At 37.2% G+C, this 22971-nt stretch overlaps 2 protein-coding genes across 2 annotated transcripts in view; one reads left to right on the top strand and one right to left on the bottom strand.

Annotated features, from left to right (window-relative positions):
* Positions 1-22971, bottom strand: part of BRWD1 (bromodomain and WD repeat domain containing 1) — a 123834-nt gene that overhangs the window by 58800 nt on the left and 42063 nt on the right. The window contains exons 14-20 of the mRNA XM_061421762.1: positions 22196-22346; positions 21838-21972; positions 18062-18190; positions 17662-17887; positions 13132-13317; positions 6704-6887; positions 3481-3574 (exon numbers count right to left, since the gene is read on the bottom strand). Of these exons, the coding sequence (XP_061277746.1) occupies positions 3481-3574; positions 6704-6887; positions 13132-13317; positions 17662-17887; positions 18062-18190; positions 21838-21972; positions 22196-22346 (1105 nt within the window). The remainder of the gene's footprint in view (positions 1-3480; positions 3575-6703; positions 6888-13131; positions 13318-17661; positions 17888-18061; positions 18191-21837; positions 21973-22195; positions 22347-22971) is intronic.
* On the top strand, positions 10415-11152 carry LOC133250482 (large ribosomal subunit protein uL1-like). Its single transcript, XM_061421788.1, has one exon. It carries the CDS (start codon positions 10454-10456, stop codon positions 11105-11107), a length of 654 nt encoding a protein of 217 aa, XP_061277772.1. The 5' UTR covers positions 10415-10453; the 3' UTR covers positions 11108-11152.

Genomic DNA, 22971 nt, shown 5'->3' on the forward strand with positions numbered 1-22971 from the left:
GACACACTAAATTCTTGAGTTAAGCTAACAAAAATTGCAATCCAGAGTCTCCTATATATAGGTGAGCACCTCAAGCTTCGGCTGTTAACCCAAAGGACTACAATCTAGACTATAAGTAAACTACAGATTAACAGTAATCCCAAGCAACCAGAAGTCCATCCTTGTCTGGGTTAAGGTGATACAAGCTTGAAAGTTGCCCAAGTAGCCTACGAGAAGCAAATCACACGTGCTCTGGGGAGTAAAAACCATCCGAGGCTTCAAATCATCTCTAACCTCTAACATTCAATGAAAAAACACAGGGAACAGGACTTCCCTGGTGGTCCAGCAGTTAAGAAACCCCCTGCCAATGCAGGGGACACAGGTTCAATCCTTGGTCCAGGAAGATTCCACATGCTGCAGGGCAACTACGGCCGTGCACCACAACTACTTGAAGCACACACTAGAGCCTAGGCTCTGCAGCAAGGGAAACCACAACAATGAGAAGCTTGCACACCACAACTAAAGAGTAGCTCCCACTCACCGCAACCAGAGAAAGCCCATGTGCAGCAATGAAGACCCAGAGCAGTCATAAATAAATTAAAAAAACATAGGCAACAAAGAAAATGTAACTGTAAAAAAATGAGAAAAAAAAATCAATACTGAATGGAAACGTATCAACAGGGGAGTAAGATACTGAAATACTCAAATGGGTTTTTTAAATAACTAGGGCTGATTTTCAAGGAAGTAAATAATGAGAACTTCAGAAAATGGAAAATTCTGAACTGAAAAAAATACAATAACTAAAACTAAGAACACAAATTTAATAGGAGATTACACACAGAGAGCTGCAGAGAACTAAATGGAATATATTCAGTCAGAAAAAAAAATTCAGAACAGCAAGAAACAGCCTAGAAACAAAATAGATAGAAAATAAGAGACAGAAAGTAAAGAATAAAAAAATACTATGCAAACACTAGCCAAAAGAAGGCTAGCACAGCTACAATCCTATAAAAGAATCTGAAGAATAAAGCACTACTACAGATAAATTCATAATGATAAAAGGTTCAATTCAGTAGGAAAAAGGAAAATTCTAAATATGTACACATGTACACACCATATGACATAGCTTCAAACTACATAAAAAACAAGCAGAATCAAAGACATCTACAGTAATATTTTAACACACATCTCACCTTATAGTGATATTTTAACACACATCTCACCTTCCTTACAGAAGAGTTCAATCATTTTGAAACCACATGTAGCATTAACTACTACAGCTGAATATACACATATATGATCCAATAATTTTGCTCCAGTGCATATACTCAAAAGAAATATATACACGGATACCAAGAAATATGTACAAAATGTTCAAAGCAGTATTCCTAAGTTATTATTCATAATATGAAAACAATCCAAATGTCCTTTAAGAACAAATTAAACAGCAACATGCTCATTGTGTGAATACTATCCAGTAATGAAAACAACTGAACTGCAACTACTCACAACAAAGATAAATCTCACAAGGTCAAATGCAAGCCAGATACAAAATATTACATATACATACTGTATGATTCCATTAAGATCAGTGTTTCTTATCCTTTTTCACATTATCATTACCCTATAAGAAACTTGACTTTCTCATTTGCCCCCTCAAAATTGTTATTACCACAGATACCATGTAAGTATTTATGTACTATGTATGTATCCATGATTTGTATATAAATATATTAAGGTTTAAAGTGTTAGCCTTCTTATCCAACACAGTGTTTAAAATAGCTAGAAACAAAAAGTTAATTGAAAACTTTAAAAGCTCTCTGCATTTGATTTGTAACTGTTTCTTGAATAAATTTTTGATGTAATTTAATTCGATTGTAAAATATCAAATTACATACCCAAATTAGAAACTTAAGAACATATATGCTGTGCTATGCTTGGTCATTCAGTTGTGTCCGACTCTTTGCAACCCCATGGACTGTAGCCTGCCAGGCTCCTCAGTCCATGGGGATTCTCCAGGCAAGAATACTGGAGTGGGTTGACATGACCTCCTCCAGGGGATCCTCTCAACATAGGGATCAAACTCAGGTATCCCGCATTGCAGGTGGATTCTTTACCGTCTGAGCCAGCAGAGAAGCCCAAGAATATTGGAGTGTGTAGCCTACTCCTTCTCCAGGGGCTCTTCCTGACCTAGGAATTGAACTGGGGTCTCCTGAATTGCAGGCAGATTCTTTACCGTCTGAGCCAGCAGGGAAGCCCAAGAATACTTCCAATAGCGCAAGCTACAGTGGGTAGCTTATCCCTTCTCCAGGGGATCTTCCCAACCCAGGAATCACATCGGGGTCTCCTGGATTACAGGCAGATTCTTTAACAGCTGAGCTACCAGGGAAGCCCTCTATGAATATATAATAGCACTGTAATCAAATTTTTAAAAATCTTTCATAACTTATTTTTTCAGCAAAAACAATTGAAAAAAATTGATTTCTTAAAAATTGTAGTTAAATATAACTTTAAAGTTTTTTCAAGAGGAAATACCCTAACTAAAGCTGAAGATATACTCATTCAGATAGTCAACATTTTCTTTGAATTTCTTTTAAATTAAATAATAAGATAGAGACAGCTTTTATTGAATTCTCAAAGCCCAAGTCATAAACAAAGGCACTGTTTATGTGGCAGCATCAAGATAGTGAATGTGGCAGCCAGGCACACAGAGGCCATTTCTCATGATACAGATACAAGACTAAATGATCCACTGAAACAGAATACCTTGCAAACACAACCATGTTTCAACACAGTTTTGTAGCACTTATCTTGCATATATTTTGTGTAAATTTCATTAACTTGCTAATGCTTCATATGTGATAGTTATGAAAATCTAAAATGAGCAATTAAACACTAAGGAATAAGATTTTTCTCAAGTGGGTTTGGGCTTTACATGGTTACATACCTAATATTTTTTACAGGTATGACATCTAAGATTTTTAATAAATGCATGATTTGGAAAACATCAGAAACAAAGCTAACCAGCATCTTTAGAAGTCAAATAGTTGATTACCTTCAGGTGAAAGGAGAAGTGATTGAGAATGGAAACAAAATGCTTTTGATTGGCTCATAATGTTCTAGTGATTATTAAGAGTGTAATCATTTTTTCTTTTTCTTCTTAGACCACGCCATGAGGCATGCAGGATCTTAGTTTCCCGACCAAGGATTGAACCCAGGCCTCCCAGGCCCTCCACACTGGGAATGGGGAGTCTTAACCACTTAACCACCAGGGAAGTCCTGACAATAATTTCCTAGAATTCTTCAGCACTCTCAGCCATTAGGCTACTTACTGTAAGTTTCAAGCCACTTTTCCTAACAGCTGTACAACTTTATGTCTACCATTTAAAATTCCAAACAGAAGACTAGTATTACTAATATTCACATTGACCAAAAAGAAAACTGTAAGTTTCAGTTCAATTTCTAATTTGTTTATTCCTAAGAAAATGGAATTTAGGTTACCTTTTGTGAGAACTGGAGAGTCTTCCTCTTTCTTCCAATTATATAAAGATTTCTTTCTTGTTCACCTTTCTCTATTCTGAAGTCTTCCAACTTCCTACAAATTTAAGTACCCAGTTATATTAGTTACAGATAAAGGATATATATATAGAAAAAAAAATCAGTACGATTCTGGGAATCATAAATTACTTTTTTAATATGGAAATTCCTAAAGTTACAATAAAACTTAAGTCAAACAGTAGTTTGCAAGGAACTTAATATAAACAATATCTTACAGGCAACTAGGAGGTCCTATTTTTCATATCTAACACACAAATATTCATTTATGTTCTGCTTGGCCCTATGAGGACCAATTTGAACAGAATCTCTCACATTAGCTACTCAAAATGTATCTATGATTTTTCAAAATTGCAATTCTATTCTCTAAAGAAAAAATAAGAGCAGAATCCTCCTCCAAACTTAACACTTCTCATTTTGTAATTTCTGGAAACGAGAACAGCAATGTTACTGGTTCTTCTAATCACCTATATTTCACTCACATGACACACAAGAAAATTCATAATGTTGCTGTGACCAATTTCAGAACAAGGGGTCTTTGGCAATGAAGAACATTTTCCTTCTTCACAACTAGAGGGTTCAAGTAACTAAATGTCTTTTTTCTCAGATATGAACGTTGTTGAAAACATGGCTTTATGCCTTGTGTGCTCACTTTAAAATTCCACTAGAAAAGTTTCAAAACTGACTTTGTACCCATGCTCTAAGATATAAGTGAACATTGAAATGAGTATAAGCATAAATGATATAAAGACACAAACTGATTTCCAAGGACATCACTGTTTTCTCAAGACACATCTGCAGCCCACACTCATATGACAGCCAAACATCATCCACAGGGGAGTTCTAAGTCAGACTCCCCTTCACAAGTAATCAATTTCACCAGCAGTATGTGTATTTAAGGAACTACCATGAGGTTTTTCACTTGTAGCCAAATGAAACTCCTACCCTATACCTGTACACCTCCCTTTATTTTGACAGTGAACCACTACACACAATTTATTTTCAATCAATAATAAAGCAAAGGAACATTCTAGATCTTCAAAAGTACCAATTTCAACTGTGCGTGATTCCACACCTATGTGAGGTGGTCAGCTAAGAAAAGTAACATTATGAAAGATCACAATATATATATGTGAGTCACTCATTCATTTAGAATGAACATAATTTCTATTTATTGGATTAAGACAAACTATATACCTGAACTTTAGCCCCAAACAGAACCATGCCAGGTCATGCTAAGTCACTACAGTCATGTCCGACTCTTTGTGACCCCATGGACTGTAGCCCGCCAGGCTCCTCTGTCCATGGGATTCTCCAGCCAAGAATACTGGAGTGGGTTGCCATGCCCTCTTCCAAGGGATCTTTCCAACCCAGGGAATTCTGGGACTTCCCTGGTGGCACAATGAATAAGAGTCCTCCTGCCAATGCAGGGGACACCAGGATTTAACCTCTGGTCCAGGAGAATTCCACATGCCTTGAAGCAAATAAGCCCATGCACCAAAACTGTGGTGCCCTAGAGCCTGTGCTCCGCAACAAGAGGAGCCACTGCAATGAGAAGCCTGCACACCACAACGAGTAGCCCCAACTTGTCACAGCTAGAGAAAGCCTGCACACAGCAAGGAAGATACAGCATCACCAAAAATAAATAAAAATATTTTTAAAAAAAACAAAAGAAATGCTTGTTTAAGGAACTGTTCTTCAGGACTTTCATTTCTGATAACTGTTTGCTTCCCTTGATTTTGACAACAAAAAGTATAGCAAAATGACATGATCATGCAACTCAAGACAAATTTTAAGGCTTAACTATAGCATACTACATACATGGTGGTGATTTTCTGTATTTCTTATCCCAATTTCAGGTTTTGCTTTTCACCAGTTTATTGTATACTTACAAACATTCTTAAATTCACTATATAAAACAGAAGTATCATAAAATAGTACTCACTGACTCTTCTGGCTAAACACATGAAAACTCACACAAAATTATCTTCAAGGTATTAGTTATTACAAGACACAAACATGACAGAATGCTGAAAGGTTTTAGATGCCAACAAAAATAGTATTTGCTGCCTCCATTTTGATAACTTGAAAATCAGTACAGTACAATTCAGTACAAGGAAAATCCTACCATCCATAGTATACTTAGGAGCTATCATTTCTCCCTAAAAGAGAATAGGGCTACTTAAGAAGAAAGCCTGATCCTAGGTCTAGGTAAAGAAATTTACAAAATGAACCTGTAAGCCTATCATGCCTGACATCAAAGATGATATGCAAGGGTATTACATCATTTCAAAAGGACTCCAGGGCCAACCTGCAAAAGCTCCTCCTGGCCAGAGATGGATAAACTTAAATATCAATAAGGACATTAGAAACAGCTATATCACAGCAGTGTGATTAATACAGTGAAAATACAAACGCACACAAACTGGCCACTCTAGGATAGAAAGGAATAAATTTTTATTTTGAAGGCAAATAAAGCAAAATCAACAAGCATCTATCCTATTTTTTGTATACAAACTTTACTACTAGATGATCAAATTGTAGAAGTGGGTAAATTTTTATTTAGAAGTATCCAAGATAATAAAGAACTCAGAGCTGAAATATCACTTTTATAATCTCTAAAGAATTAATGCATCTAGGGTAGTCAGCATCAACACCTGCTACCACCACAAAAAAAAAAGGAAATTGTGTGCCTTCTGATGGAATTTTACCACTTATGAAATAATCTCACAAAAAACTAAAAATACGACATTTGGAACAACTGGAAATTTGAACACTGGCTATTTAGTTCTATTGAATTGTTTGTTTCTTTTTAAGATATGACAATGGCACTTATGGTTTTAAGATAAGGAATTATCTTCAGAAATTACATACTGATAAACTTTTGGACAAAATGGTAAGTCTGAAATATCCTTCAAAATAATATTGAAGGAAGAAAAGGCAGGTGTTTATGAAGATGAAACAAGATGAGTTATGAAAAAATTTACCACAGTAAAAAGTTAGAGAACAATTTTGACATTTTTCTACCACAATTAAAATATATCCCAATCCATTACTAAAATATATGTATATGATTATTTATACCACTAAAAATTTAACTATGTGTAAATAACCATATAGATATATTTTCATAGATATAAACAATATTAATAGATATCCTAAAACAAACCTAAATATGCCTAGTGGTACCTCTGGGACAACCACTCTTCGCTTCCAAGCCTGCAGGTCACGCTCCGTAGCCATTTGACTGCGCGGAGCATTCTGGTGCATCTGACGGACACCTTCCACTTGTCCACTACGACGCAGACCAATATTTGGAGGAGACTGGATGTCTAAGCTTAGTCTTCTAAAACCTAGGAAAAAATTGTAAAGAATGACTGCAAAACAAACGTCAATCTAATATGCATACACATTCCTCCTAATATGATACAAACCAAAATAAAACGATCTACTGAAAAAACTTTGGAAAAAAGAATTAATGTGACTTAGATAAAAATGTAGAATACAGAACATGATTATTAACATCATTTTCCATTTTTACTAGACTTTCTGAATTTTATGTTACAAGCATTTTCTATAATAATATTATACTTGCAGTCCTAAAATCCTTGCCTTCCTCAAAACTGCAAGCTAAAACATTATCTTTCTGGAAAAATCAGCAATGCAAATACATGTCTCAAACTGTAGTGGCTTGATAATAAGAGCTCTAATAACAAAAATTATTTATGACCTAAAGAGATAATCTAAGCCACTCAGGCAGGCAGCCTGCCAGAGACCATTATTAAAAATTCACAAAAATGTGAAGTGGGGATATGCCAGCAGCACCTGAAATGGAGCTAGGGGAGTGGGTAACAGGGCAATGTGGACAACACTGAGCCCTGAGCCTGCGCAGAGCTGGGCAAGCAGACACAGGAGGTGGCAGGGTAACCTCCCAGGAGCTGGAAGTCACAAAGGATGGAGACTACCCTGAGGGGTTGCAGGGCGGAAGCCCAGGCAAGTACTTGTTTCCTTAAAATACAGGGTGAGCACAGGGAACTCTACTCAATGCTCTGTGGTTACCTAGATGGAAAGAAATTCCAAAGAAGAGGGGATATATCTATATGTATAGGTAATTCACTTCGCTGCACAGGAGAAATTAACACAATGTTGTAAAGCAACTATACTCAAAAAAAATTTTTTTAAAGAAAGTTAAAAAAACAAAAACAAGAGTGAAGAGGACCCTGCTACTAACTGGGGGCGATGTACTTTTTGGCCACCTCTAAAAAGCAGAGACATTATTTTGCCAACAAAGGTCCGTCTAGTCAAGGCTATGGTTTTTCCAGTGGTCATGTACGGATGTGAGAGTTGGACTATAAAGAAAGCTGAGCACCAAAGAATTGATGCTTTTGACCTGTGGTGTTGGAGAAGACTCTTGAGAGTCCCTTGGACTGCAAGGAGATCCAACTAGCCCATCCTAAAGGAGATGAGTCCTGGGTGTTCATTGGAAGGACTGATGTTGAAGCTGAAACTCCAATACGTTGGAGTTTGGCCACCTCATGCAAAGAGCTGACTCATTTGAAAAGACCTTGATGCTGGGAAAGATTGAGGGCAGGAGGAGAAAGGGACAACAGAGGATGAGATGGTTGGATGGCATCATCGACTCGATGGACATGGGTTTGGGTGGACTCCGGGAGTTGGTGACGGACAGGGAGGCCTGGTGTGCTGTGGTTCATGGGGTCACAAAGAGTCAGACACGACTGAGCGACTGAACTGAACTGAACTGATGCCAAGAGCTGACTCATTTGAAAAGACCCTGATGCTGGGAAAGACTGAAGGCAGGAGGAGAAGGGGACGACAGAGGATGAAGTGGTTGGATGGAATCAACGACTCCATGGAGATGAGTTTGAGTAAACTCCAGGAGTTGGTGAATGGACAGGCAGGCCTGGTGTGCTGTGGTCCATGGGATCGCGAAGAGTCAGACACGACTGAGTGACTGAACTGAACTGAAGGAGGCTATTAAATTTTACTTCAAATATACCAGCTCTCCTTGCCTAGGATAAAATTAAAATATGAGTGAATGCAACTTCTGCACTCTTCGACATACAACATTCTGTTTACCGATCAAATGGGAACCAGTCTGTACTGCACAACATACTACACTTCATCTATTAAAAATGACATTAAGTGAGTCTGCTATTAAACCAAAATTTATATTAAAACATACTGATGTTTAAGAAACAATTTTTGCATTTAGAACTAAAAATAAATTCTAAATTTAACTGCCCAAGTCACAGCATTATTCTCCAACAATTTGAAGAAAACATGCACAGGTTACTTATCTCAGGTTACTTTTCATACTTGCTGTTCAAAGTATGAAAAATAACATGAATGACCATAAACAGACTAATCACAAAGAACGGTTATTCCACACGGTGGAATACTACGAAGCTATAAAAAGGAATGAAGAAGAGTTCTATGAATGGATAGGAGTGATTTCTAGAATACACTGTACAGGAAAAAAGCAAGGTGTGCAGACGAATGCATACATATCTTGAGTCACTTGCTCTGATGCATTGAGATAAACACAGCAGCAACTATGCAGTGTGTGTGTGTGCGCGCGCGCGTGCACGCATGCACACTTGTGTTATTTGCGTAGTCGTGTCCAACTCTTTGCAACCCCATAGACTGTAGCCCACCAGGACACTCTGTCCATGGGATTCTCCAGGCGAGAACACTGGAGTGGGTTGCCATTTCTTTTTCCAAAAGGAACTATAGAAAGAAAAGAAAGTGAAGTTGCTCAGTTGTGTCCGACTCTTTGCGACCCCATGGACTGTAGCCTACCAGGCTCCTCCATCCATGGAATTTTCCAGGCAGGAGTACTGGAATGCATTACCATCTCCTTCTCCAGTATTCTTGCCTAAAATGTTGAACCTGAATCCAATTATGAGATAATGAGACACATGTAGGGAACTGAGGAAAAATTGAGGGAAAATCTGTGAAATAACAGGCCTGAACTCTCGTAAGTACCAGCGCCATAAGGGAACTGTTCTGCTGCTGCTGCTAAGTCGCTTCAGTCATGTCCGACTCTGTGCGACCCCACAGATGGCAGCCCACCAGGCTCCCCGTCCCTGGGATTCTCCAGGCAAGAACACTGGAGTGGGTTGCCATTTCCTTCTCCAATGTATGAAAGGGAAAAGTCAAAGTGAAGTCGCTCTGTCGTGTCCGACTCTTCGAGACCCCATGGTCTGCAGCCTACCAGGCTCCTCCATCCATGGGATTTTCCAGGCAAGAGTACTGGAGTGGGGTGCCACTGCCTTATCCAGTTCTAAATTAGGAGAAATAATAATTAAGCACAACAACCAAGGCTTGATTAAATCCTAAAATTTTAAAAAGCCCTGAAGGACAATTTTGGAACAAGTGAGGAAATAGGAAGATTGTACATTAGGTAGCAGTATTTTATAGTTTGTATACTGTATAGTATTATAAAGTTTGTTGACCTATGATCACTATATTATGAACATATAAAAATGCTTCTGGTTCTTGGAAGATACAGAATCATGTCTGAAGGGATAAAGTTCACAGTATCTCCAACTTGCTCTAAAATTTAGGAAAAAATTACCAGAGACAGAAATTATTTCAAGTGTATATGAGAACCATACAAGACTTAATATCATTTCTGTTTGAGATTAGTAAACTCTCAAAAGTACCCAAAAGTCCATCAAGAGAATGAATGAATAAAATCAGATATAGGCATACAATAGAGTACACAAGTCAAAATTAATCCAATGCAATAACTGATTAATCTTAAAAATATAGCATTCTAATGGCAGAAAACGAAGAGGAACTAAAGAGCCTCTTGACAAGGGTGAAAGAGGACAGTGAAAAGCTTGCTTAAAACTCAACATTCAGCTCTTTTCCGGTTATCATGGCGTAGGGAACTATGAGCAGCAAAGTCTCCCGCGACACCCTCTGCGAGGCAGTGTGGGAAGTCCTGCACAGGAACCAGCGCAAGCGCAGAAGGTTTTTGGAGACGGTGGAGCTTCAGATCAGCCTGAAGAACTATGACCCTCAGAAGGACAAACGCATCTCGGGCACCATCAGGCTTAAGTCCACTCCCCGCCCCAAGTTCTGTGTGTGTGTCTTGGGGGACCAGCAGCATTGTGATGAGGTCAAGGCTGTGGATATCCCCCACATGGACTTCGAGGCGCTGAAAAAACTCAACAAGAATAAAAAACTGGTCAAGAAGCTGGCCAAGAAATACGATGCCTTTTTGGCTTCAGAGTCTCTGATCAAGCAGATCCCCCAAATCCTGGGCCCAGGCCTGAACAAGGCTGCCAAGTTCCCTTCCTTGATGACCCACAATAAGAACATGGTGGCCAAAGTTGATGAAGTGAAGTCCACGATCAAGTTCCAGATGAAGAAGGTGCTGTGTCTGGCAGTGGCTGTTGGCCACGTGAAGATGACAGATGATGAGCTTGTGTACAATATCCACTTAGCTGTCAACTTCCTGGTGTCATTGCTCACGAAAAATTGGCAGAATGTCAGGGCCTTGTACATTAAGAGCACCATGGGCAAGCCCCAGCGTCTGTACTAAGGCACAGCTTAATAAACCATACTAAACCATCAAAAAAAAAAAAAACTCAACATTCAAAAAAGTAAGATCATGGCATCCAGTCCCATCACTTCATGGCAAATAGATGGGAAAACAGTGGAAACAGTGACAGATTTTTTTTTACCTGGGCTCCAAAATCACTGCAGATGGTGACTGCAGCCATGAAATTAAAAGACGCTTCCTCCCTGGAAGAAAAGCCTAACAAACCAATATAGCATATTAAAAAGCAGAGACATCAATTTGCTAACAAAGGTCTGTCTAGTCGAAGCTATATGGTTTTTCCAGTAGTCAGCTATGAATGTGAGAGTTGGATCACAGAGGCAGAGTGCCGAAGAATTGATGCTTTCAAATTGTGGTCCTGGAGAAAACTCTTGAGAGTCCCTTGGACAGCAAGGAGATCAAACCAGTCAATCCTAAAGGAAATCAACCTTGAAAATTCATTGGAAGGACTGTTCCTGAAGCTGAAGTCCCAATACTTTGGCTACCTGATACAAAGACCCAACTCACTGGAAAAGACCCTGATGCTGGGAAAGATTGAGGGCAGGTGGAGAAGGCGACAACAGAGGATGAGATGGTTGGATGGCATCACCAACTCAATGGACATGAATCGTGAGGAAACTCTGGGAGACAAAGGAGAATAGAGAAGACTGGAGTGCTGTAGTCCCTGGAGTCACAAATAATCAGACACAAAGTTCCCTTTATAAACCTTTTTATAGTTTCAAAACAAAAGCTTTTTATTAATACATTTAAGAATGTCAAGTTTATTTTTAGAATGCAAAGGAAGGATCAACAGAATTGTCATCTTGGGAGAGGGAAATAGAGCAGGACCACATAAAAGATGTGATTATCATGATTTTTTAAAAAAAGAAAAAGAGCATCTGTGAACCAATGATAAGACTATGTCAATAACAAAATTTGAGAGTTTTGTTGCTGTTGTTAAGTATTTACTTATTTACTTGACTATACCTGGTCTTAGCTGCAGCATGCAGGATCTAGTTCCCTGACCAGGGATCGAACCCAGGCTCCCTGCACTAAGAGCATGGAATCTCAGTCACTCAACTACCAGGGGTTCCAAGAACAAAGTTTTGATAGACCCGATTCTGTGCTGCTAGAAACCAAAACAACTAAATATATAAAAGAAGTAAAACTTAAAGTATAATGCAATAATTTTAAAGAGAATTAATGAAACTTCTTTAACAGTCCTTTCAAATAAAAATCTAAAGCTCTCCGAGTTTTCTGGAGTTCAGTGGTTACAACTCTGTCCTTTCACTGCTGAGGACCTGGATTTGATTCCTCGCCAGGAAATTAGATCCCATTGGTCATGTGGCCAAAATAAAAAATAATAATAATAAAAAATCTAAAGTCTATTAGATGAAAGAGAGCAAGAGTGAAAGGGCAGAAAGAGCTGAAGAAACTGTTCAGAACAGAGCAGGAGCAATAAAGAGATAGGAAATTCTATAGCATTTTATGGACTCAAAAAGAGGTTTTAACTTTCCCAGAGTTCAGTTGCATAACAATCATCCATCTCTTCTAGATTATTTCCATTAGTATAATTATTACCACATTCCAGTATTAAGTACTCTGCCCTGAAATTCACTGCAAGCTTTCTGATTCTACAAGAAACATTAGGGCTCTACTCAATTAACTTTTTAAAAGATTACATAAAAAGGAAACCTAATGTTCCTTTAGAAAACACTTTGTTCTCTACTCTTTTTAACTCAAAACAATTTAATATAATTTTGTAAATACTCTTATTTTAGAACAAAAAGACTTCAACAGCCTTTCAAAGTACCTGAAATTCAAATGCTCATTGCTTAGTCTTTCAACCTTATACCTAATAAAGCTATCCTCCAGACTTCTGCTCAAAGTTGTAAACGTATACTGCTTAGTATACTGCTTTTATACTGATAAGTTTTTCACACTGGATGCAGGGGACAATGACTTCATTTATTTGTCAATTTCAATCTAGCCATGTTAAGGCAAAATACCTCTGCTATATTTCTTACCTCTTCGGGGTGTTTCTTCCCCATTTGAAAGTCCACTTGGAACAGCCTCCTGACCTGCTCCCATTCTCTGATCTTGCTGCTGCTGCAACTGTCTTATCATTCCATCCAGGACACTGCGCTCTGGGCTTCGTTCACCATTATCATTGGTTTGCAGGCTTATAATTTGTTCTATTACCTCTCCATCACCTGCAAATTCAATGAATGAATATCACATCATAATACATACAAAGATGGAAAAAAAACTTTCAACAATTAAAATTACATTAGAAATTGTCAGAAGACTTGTTTTTCAAAAATAATCATTCAAGATAGCCTTTATTTTTACAACTAATTAAGTTAGAGAAAAGATTCAAAACTAACTTTACGGTACTAATTTCCACAAAAACCTCAACAGAGCTTCTGAAATCTGTCAAAGTAAGTAGAGGAAAACACATTTCAGCAAAAATCTTGTTTTTCTGTTTCAGATCAATGCCTCTTATTTACACATTTCATTAAAATCTTATTTCCCAAGGTCTCTGACTATAACAGATCAACAAAGAATCAACTGGACTTCACCGTAAACCTCTGAGTTTTCTATGCAACTCCGTCTCTGACGTAGAGTAAAGCACTGGCATTTCTTTAGTCTTAAGAAATAAAAAAGAGTGAGTAACACCTTTTTGGCCTTCAGCAAATGACCACTCCGAACTCCAGCTATAATTCTTCAGATATAAAATCAGATTTTTTTAAGTGTCTTTGCTTCTTTATTTTTCAAACCACCCGTATGGCAGAAAGTGAAGAGGAACTAAAAAGCCTCTTGATGAAAGTGCAAGTGGAGAGTGAAAAAGCTGGCTTAAAGTTCAACATTCAGAAATGAAGATCATGGCGTCTGGTCCCATCACTTCATGGGAAATAGATGGGGAAACAGTGGAAACAGTGTCAGACTTCATCTTTTTGGCTCAAAAATCACTGCAGATGGTGACTGCAGCCATGAAATTAAAAGACGCTTACTCCTTGGAAGGAAAGTTCTGACCAACCTAGATAGCATATTCAAAAGCAGAGACATTACTTTGCCAACAAAGGTCCGTCTAGTCAAGGCTATGGTTTTTCCTGTGGTCATGTATGGATGTGAGAGTTGGACTGTGAAGAAGGCTGAGCGCCGAAGAATTGATGCTTTTGAACTGTGGTGTTGGAGAAGACTCTTGAGAGTCCCTTGGACTGCAAGGAGATCCAACCAGTCCATTCTGAAGATCAGCCCTGGGATTTCTTTGGAAGGAATGATGCTAAAGCTGAAACTCCAGTACTTTGGCCACGTCATGCGAAGAGTTGACTCATTGGAAAAGACTCTGATGCTGGGAGGGATTGGGGGCAGGAGGAGAAGGGGACGACAGAGGATGAGATGGCTGGATGGCATCACTGACTTGATGGACGTTTGAGTCTGGGTGAACTCCGGGAGTTGGTGATGGACAGGGAGGCCTGGCGTGCTGCGATTCATGGGGTCGCAAAGAGTCGGACACGACTGAGCAACTGAACTGAACTGAACTGAATACATTTTCAGAGATATTTAATACAGTCATACTTATTGTAAATGGAGAAAAAGTGCCGGATAGTTGTGGAGTCTTGAAACGTACTTAAGACACTAACATTTATATACAAAAACATTCCTTACTTGTCCTCCCACCATAAAATACATCTTTGAACACAGAACACAGACCTTCCAACCACACCAACTTATAAGAAACTTCTAACAAATTGAAATGAATAGGGTATTAGGCAAAAAGACTGCAAAGATACACATGTATACGTGCATCCACAGTAACACATGAGAAACTGAAAAATGTCATACTATTTCAGGGAAAAAAAGAATACTTCTATCCTACTACATGAGTTAGATTCCCTTGTATCTCAGATAACATCTCCATTTTACTACGGAAATCAAAGAAGAACTTAAAAGAGCTAAACAAAAATCACTGAAGCTTTTTTGATGACTCTAAAAAAAAAAAAAAAAGAGCTAAGAAAGCAGAAGTAGAGCCCTAATCTAAAAGGATAAAAAGACTTTCATTAGAACCAGGAGTAACATAACATTCCTAAGATCACAACATGGAACCAAAGGGAAAAGAGCAGAAAAGGAGACTTCCAATCCTCTCCCCTCTCCCCAGAAACCCATTTAACGTTTCTCTCCTGGTCCTGGACTTAGATGTAAGCTTGGCAAACACCATTAGGAATGATACTGGTTTCTATCCGGCATAATGCAACCACTATACAAATATTAAAGAAGGCTTCAATGCTACAGTATTCTTTCACTACAAAATACTACAGCACTGGAAAAAATACAAGAAAGAAGGGCTTTCAAATACTGGATAACTGGGACCCCTGAGAGAAGACAATAGAGTCCAGTCTTTGGATTGCTCCAGGTAACAGCATGGAGGCAATTTCCAAGGTGTAGAACAAGGAGAGGGAACCCAAATACCATCCAGAAATCACAATGAGTTGAGAGACAGAGGTCAGGGTCTGGGAGCAAGCGGGAAGACTAAAATATGCAGATTGGTTAGAATTGAAAAGATATGCCATGATAACACTAATTTTAAAAAAGCTGGATTATTTACATTAATATGAAACAAATAGTCTTCAAAACAAGAAATACTCTCCCAAGAATAAACAGGGACATTTCATAATGATGAAAGAATTAATTCACAAAGAGCACAATCTGAAATGTGTATTTACATAATAACAGAATTTTAAAACACATAAAGCAAAAACTGATTGAATCAAAGGAAAAAAAATAAGACAAATCCACAGGATAGTTGGGTATGTCAGCACTCCTTAAAACAGCCACAAAATGGGAAAAAGCCAAGTGTTCTCCAGCTACTAGTGAATGGAGAAATAATGGTATATCCATGCAATGGTGCATGATCACTAAAGAAAAAAAAAAAAAAAGACTGATATCTGCAACAGGAATGAATCTCAAAAGCACCATGCTAAGTTAAAGAAGCCAGACACAACAGACTACATATTGTATGATTTCAACGATATAAAAATACTTTAAAAGGAAAAATTAAAGTGACAACAGTCATTACAAGAGGCCAGGAGAAGGGAGAGGAATAATTCTACACAGGCTCAGGAGAATTTCTGGGGGCACTGGAAATGCTCTGTATTTGGATTGTGGTGGTGGCTTACGTGACTGTCTTAACATTTAACTCATTTGAACTGCACACTTAAAAGTGGTGAATTTTGCTGTATGTAAAGTATACTTCAATCAAACTAATAAAAAGAATTTGGAAGAGTAAACATATGGTGATTTACATTAATCTTTAACCTTAAAGTTTTAGCAAATCAATCCTCATCCAAACAAAAGTATCTTTTTAAATTTTATTTTTAATTGGAGGATAATTGCTTTACAATGTTGCATTGTTTTCTGCCATACATCAACATGAATCAAGTCATAGGTATACACATCCCCTCCCTCTTGTACCCCCTACCACCTCCCACTTTATCACAAAGACGTATCTTTTTTCCTTTGCTTAGTACAAGAATATTAGAGAAAAACACTACACTGCTATGAACAAAAACAAAACAAAGCAAAACACCTCTGCCCTTGGCTAGGACAGGCAAAGGACAAGATGGAACTGGAACCTTCTCTGCCAGAAAGTTAGTGTTCCAGGAATGATGGGGACTTGGGAAAGGACACAAAACTCAGCCTAAAGGGTTTTCACAGCCAAATTCAAGGATAACATGAACAACTTAGTAACAACAGTACTGGATTTTAACTCACTATATAATGATCTGGAAGTCCAGACTAAAACTTAATAAATGAGAGAGTAGTAGATGGTCAGCTAATGGTAAAATGAAAAAGCAATGATAGAAGAGTTGGAAAACCATTTCACAACCTTCAGAACAACAACTGATTCAGGCAAGAATTACCAATGGATCCTGAAAGTTACAGGTAAAATTAGAAAAGGAACAGGTTATTTACACAAGTTACTAAATAATTACAAAGAGGAAAAAACCTTCAGAGTGGAGAACTTTGGCAGATACCCAGTGTTCAAAGTCAACACCACCAATAATTGGATGAAACACAGTCACAGGCATCCTGACATGATACTCCAAGAAGACTACATCATTTATGTTGTGCTCTTCAAAAATGCACAACCTGAACTTAATGACAGCTAAATTTAATGTTCAGTCCCAAATTAAAATCTACACCAGGGAGAGAAAAAAACCTGTAACAGGCATTATTAGAATAACAAAATTTGATTACAGGCTATAATAGTATAAATGTTAAATGTTCTATTTTTGATAACTGTTTATGATTACATAAGAAAACATATTTTTTCTTAGAAAATACATACTTAAGTATTTAGTGGTAAATGGACATGAGGCCCAGAACTTAAGTCTCAAGTGGTTCACAACAATGATATCTATCTAGAGATAGAATAATAAAACAAACATTGCAAAATATTAAGGACTGGTAAATCTGAAAGTACAAGAGTTCTCTGTATTATTACTTACATTTTTCAAATTAAAAAAAAATTTTTTTAAAGGTTTAGCACTTACTTGTTGCCACATAGCCTAGTTGTGGAACCAAATGTTCATCTGCAGAATTTTCTCGGCCAGGCACTAATCGCTGATACTTAGTTGGATGAGGGTTTCCATCTACATCTACCAAGAACGGTGGAGGCATAAGGTGAGGGGCCTGCTGAGTCTGCTCGTCTAAGACGTAATTATTAGAATCCCTAATCAGCGGTCGATAGTCAGTATGGAAGAACATCTGGTCAGGAATCTAGAAATGGAAAGTTTACAGACTGAAATTTTGAGGATTAAACATGTTAAAGAACATAAATATTAACCAGTTAATTTTATTGGAAAGGATAAAAAATCAAATCAATACATCTAACCTATTTTAAAAACATCCTTCTTAACTATTTACATGCTCTAAGAAAGTATGTAAAATGACCTTTTCATATGGCTTGCTGCATCCAAAACCAAATATCAGAAGGTGACCATGAGAATCTGTACAGGCAAAATGCTGTCCATCCTGTGAAAACTTACAATCAAAGACAGCTCCATGTCCTTGTCCTTCAATCTAGGAAACAAAGATGGAAATTTTTATAACCATTTCTATGTAACACCTTTAGTTATTATATAAAATTCTGATTTAAAAATGAATTTTTCATTAAGCACGTCAATATTTTCATAAAGTAAAATTCACTTTAGATATCACTGGCCTAGAAAAAACCTTGATGGATCTTCTGAGAATTAGTTCTCAAAATGATCAAATGAAGGATCATAAACCAACCCCAAGTGAAGGCTTTCTTTACGTCTTATGAGAGAATGAAACCTCCATAAACTTTCTAATACATAACAAAAATCTATTGATTAATAACTTTGGGAAATGATTAAAGATTAATAAAGTTTGTTATTCATGAATTAAAATCAATACTTTTATGGAGTTTAAGCTTTCCACTTAATGACTAACCACCACGCAAAATTTGTAATGCTGCAAGTGTCTCAAGGGTGCATATGTAAATTCTTACACCTGCAACTACCTTACTTCAGACTGCCACAAACTTCTAAGTGTGTTGTGAATGTTGGGCTTCCCTCATAGTTCAGTTGGTAAAGAATCACCTGCAATGCAGGAGACCCTGGTTCGATTCCTGGGTCAGGAAGATCCCCTGTAGAAGGGAAAGGCTATCCACTCCAGTATTCTGGCCTGGAGAATTCCATGGACTGTATAGTCCATGGGGTGGCAGAGTTAGACACAAATGAACAACTTTCACTTTCATGAATGTTGCCTTAAATAAATAACTTCTAAACTGCTTTATTCTTGTTATTTTAACTCTAAATTCAATTAGTTTAGTATTAACAATTTATAGTTAGATGAGATGTTTCATTAACTCATTAGTACAGAGCTATGCATACTTGCTGTTTCAGCCTATAAATAATAATTAAAATTCAGGACAAGTTAACCTAAATCGGTACTGGAAAAAGGAATCATCCACCCAAACAAAACAGAAGTATTTATTTTCACTGCCAGAACAAACTCTCATACATACCTAAATACCCACTTGAAAAACAATTCACTTCTGCTATACCACACATGAAAGAGTGCCTTTAACAAAATGGGGGGAAATTAAGGTATTAGGATACTTAGAGACCTGCTGAATAAGATAATGCCCCCCTGACCTGAGACTCTCAGTCCAAGTAAAGCAAAGGCAGGTGGGGAGGCAAGAGCCCTGGGCTGGTCAGGCAAAGTTGGTGGCAGTTACTTTGCTACCACACATGTGCAAATAACCTCAGCAAAAGTTAAGGGTACCTACTGAGAAGGAAGTTTCCCAAGTGGGCAAACCTACCTAAGCAGAGCAAGACACACACCGCGTTTTATCTGCTGTCAGAAGAGTCCTACACAATCATTCCTAATAAAACAAAAATAGCCTGCAAATGTATCTGGAGAACACTTCAATGTCACACGATGTTTGTTGTGTTAGTCACTCAGTCGTGTCCGACTCTTTGCAACCCCACAGACTGTAGCCTACCAGGCTCCTCAGTCCATAGGACTTTCCAGGCAAGCGTACTGGAGTGGGTTGCCATTTCCTTCTCCAGGGGATCTTCCCGACCCAGGGATCAAACCCAGGTCTCCCACATTGTAGGCAGACGCTTTACCGTCTGAGCCACACACTATGTTTACTACTTTTTTAATGAAACACTGTCTCATTAGCTTAAAACCCAGGAATTAGGAGACTCTCGGGTGATCAGTAAAGGTAAGAATTATTCAGCCTACAAGGTCAATTTCTGGTATCTGACTAGAAATAAAACCACCATTGTCCGTTTGAGACTCTTCAGGTTACTCTTTGGCTTAGTGGTTATTTTAGATTATATTCTGTTTAAAGCCTGAATTAATGTAGTCTTCTGTTTTAACAGATTAATTTTAGGATGTTCCTATTGAGTTTTAAAGGACAATTAAGAAGATGGATGTACCTATGAATTTTAAGGCCAAAGAAAAACTAAAGAAGGCTTATTTGTTTTCCAAGGATTCCGAACAGAGATGTAACATTCAGAGATGCCTAATGATGTACTTTATGCTATTTGAATTGTTTTAGTGCATTTAATGTTAGTAAATAAAACACTTTATTTTGGACAGTTAAACTGTTCAATGTAAGCATACTGAAATTAAAATTTTAAAGGTTAAAAAAAAAAAACAGGAAAAACATGGAACATATGGACGAAGATGGTTTTCAATCAAAAGGTCTAAGAAACACTCATCTGTAGGATGCTACTGTACTGCCTCAAAAATTAATTAGCCTTTGAATTGGGTCTCAACATACATAAAGAGTAATTTTAGAAAACCCATCATGTGTGTGTCTCAAAAGTCTTAACAATATATAAGCCCTTTTATACATTCCCCTCAGAATTTATCCCAAGGAAATAATCAGGGATCTACATAAACAGACATGTATATTCAAACTGTTACTGTTGTGCATGTTTTAGAAACTACTTAAATACTCAACAACAGCAAATTAGCTACATAAGTAACATTCTTCTAAGAAAGGCTGAATTTACCATCAAACATACATTTACAAATTCTTAAAAATATTTTAGGGCTTGAAAAGCATTCTTTACATAAAATGAGAAGGGATTACAAAACTGTGTACAAAAGAGTAAAAACAAACAAAAAACTATGTGTAAGAATGCCAACTAATAATTCTATAAAAATGATGCCATCAGAAAATCTTCAATGGATATTGATACCTGTGAAAGTTTAATGAGGAACCAGACATTTACACAGTCTCTGGAAAAAAATCAGTTTAAAAATTACAAAGAAAAGAAACATTTAAAAAATTAGTGCAAAAACTTGGCAGATGTCACCTTAACCAAATACTTATAATTATCACCATATTAATAGTGGAACATATAAACATCATTAGCCTCCTAATACAATGCATGGAGTGCACATTATCATTTATTTTTTTTACTCAAAAAATATACAAGAGTATTACATCATGAAGAAATACCAGACAAAACAAATATCCTGTAATATCACTTGTCTATAAAAAGGTAAGATATGCAGGGTGAAGGATTACTGATTTTACAAAAGTGGAAATATGTAACTACTTAATATGATGCACGATCCTGAGTTAGTCCAAGAGGTAAACATAACTATAAAGGCATTATTAGGACAATTGACAAATTTTTAATGTAAACCAGATTAGATAATGCTACCTTATCAATGTTAAATTTGCTGATTTTTGGTGACTATATTGCAGCTATGTATAAGAAATTCTAAAAATATGCAATAAGATCATAATCTGGTTTTCAAACATTTGTGTGCAAGAAGAAAAAAGCTGAGGAAACAAAAACGATGTTTGACTCCTGAGAGGACTTAACTGAATAATATTTTTTACTACAGGTATTTTAATAAGTTTAAATAGTGAAAAAGTATGAATTACCATAATTTTGCCAATTTAAACACAAACAGGGACACATTCACAGACACAAAGCTAAATAAATAAACTTTTAAAATCTTCCCCTCATGTGAATTAGTTGTACAGATTTCACTTACATATGTACATTTGTACATATGACTATCAGATATTTATTAGCCTTAAAGTAGCACCATGATCTCTAGAAATACAAACTGCCAAAAACATGCAGATCGGTTTCGGCTACATCTCCTTATCCAAACATCTGAAACAAGTGCAAACAGGTATAGAGACACACACTCCCCCCACTTACCATATTGAAATAATGTTTCATCTTGGTGCCTTTTGTGATATCCCATATGAATATGCTGCCGTCATGTCCTGCAGATAACATAATTCTGGAATCAAAGGGATGTGTCTCCAAAACAAATACTTCATCAGCATGTCCCTTTATTCAACAAAGTTATATAGTTAAGGAGGGTCTGCAAGTTGTAAGTTTAAAATTAAAAGCCCATGTTGTCACAGTATCTAAGGGCTTTTAAAAATGCATTAATGACAGTAATTTATACATTAGTATATATACAAATTTCTATTCATTTGATAAATAAAAGTTTTTTTTTAATTTGTTAAAAAAAAAATCTTTATTTGTTGTATGTTATAAAACTACCTACCAACAGGTTATGAAGCAGCTGTCCAGTGTAAGAATTCCACACTTTGAGGACATGATCATTCACAGCTGTGACAACAATGCTATCATTCTGATTCCAAGCTATCATTGTTACTTTGGGTTTCATAAACCTTTCCTCTTCCAAAGATAAATCTCTAAGGAAAAAAATACAACATGTGCAGTGCTATATGTGTAGGAGGCTACACAATCTCTCATAAATACAAAAATAGTAAATAATCTAGCTCACGTCCACACCTTATCCACTTCACAGAGTTTATCACATCTGACCCACAAGAGGTTATCTACAAACAGATGAGGGCAAGATCCCAAGGGGGAAGGGATGATCCAGAAACAGTTCAGGGGCTGAACATGGGCAGACTCCAGAACACCACATTATTCATAAAAGCAAAGCTTTTCTCTACATCTAGGATTCCTTTCTCTTGACTACAAGGCCTATTGGTAATATTTTCAACTACTTGGAAGACAGAAAGAAGGTAATTCACCTTCATGCCCTCAATGTCTAGAAAAGTGCCTGACAGACTTTCAGTATGCTGAACTACCTCTTTACACTTCCCTACAGACTATTCCTACGGCTCCCTTGGCAAGAAGAGTCTTATACACACGTCTGCAATGTTTTGTTGCCTTCATGAAAGCAATATGCAGTTTCTGTGTAAAATACAGCAGTCAGTAATATGGGGGAGGGGGGAGGGGGAGAACCTAGCTGTTTCTGAAGTCATAGAGCACATTCTAAGAAATTATAAAATAGACATGTATTTTAAA

The sequence above is a fragment of the Bos javanicus genome, chromosome 1 (assembly GCF_032452875.1).
Source record: "Bos javanicus breed banteng chromosome 1, ARS-OSU_banteng_1.0, whole genome shotgun sequence".
Lineage (NCBI taxonomy): Eukaryota > Metazoa > Chordata > Mammalia > Artiodactyla > Bovidae > Bos > Bos javanicus.

Excerpts from the sequence above, each read along its gene's own strand:
- LOC133250482 (XM_061421788.1), top strand. The coding sequence starts at position 10,454 with ATGAGCAGCAAAGTCTCCCGCGACACCCTCTGCGAGGCAGTGTGGGAA.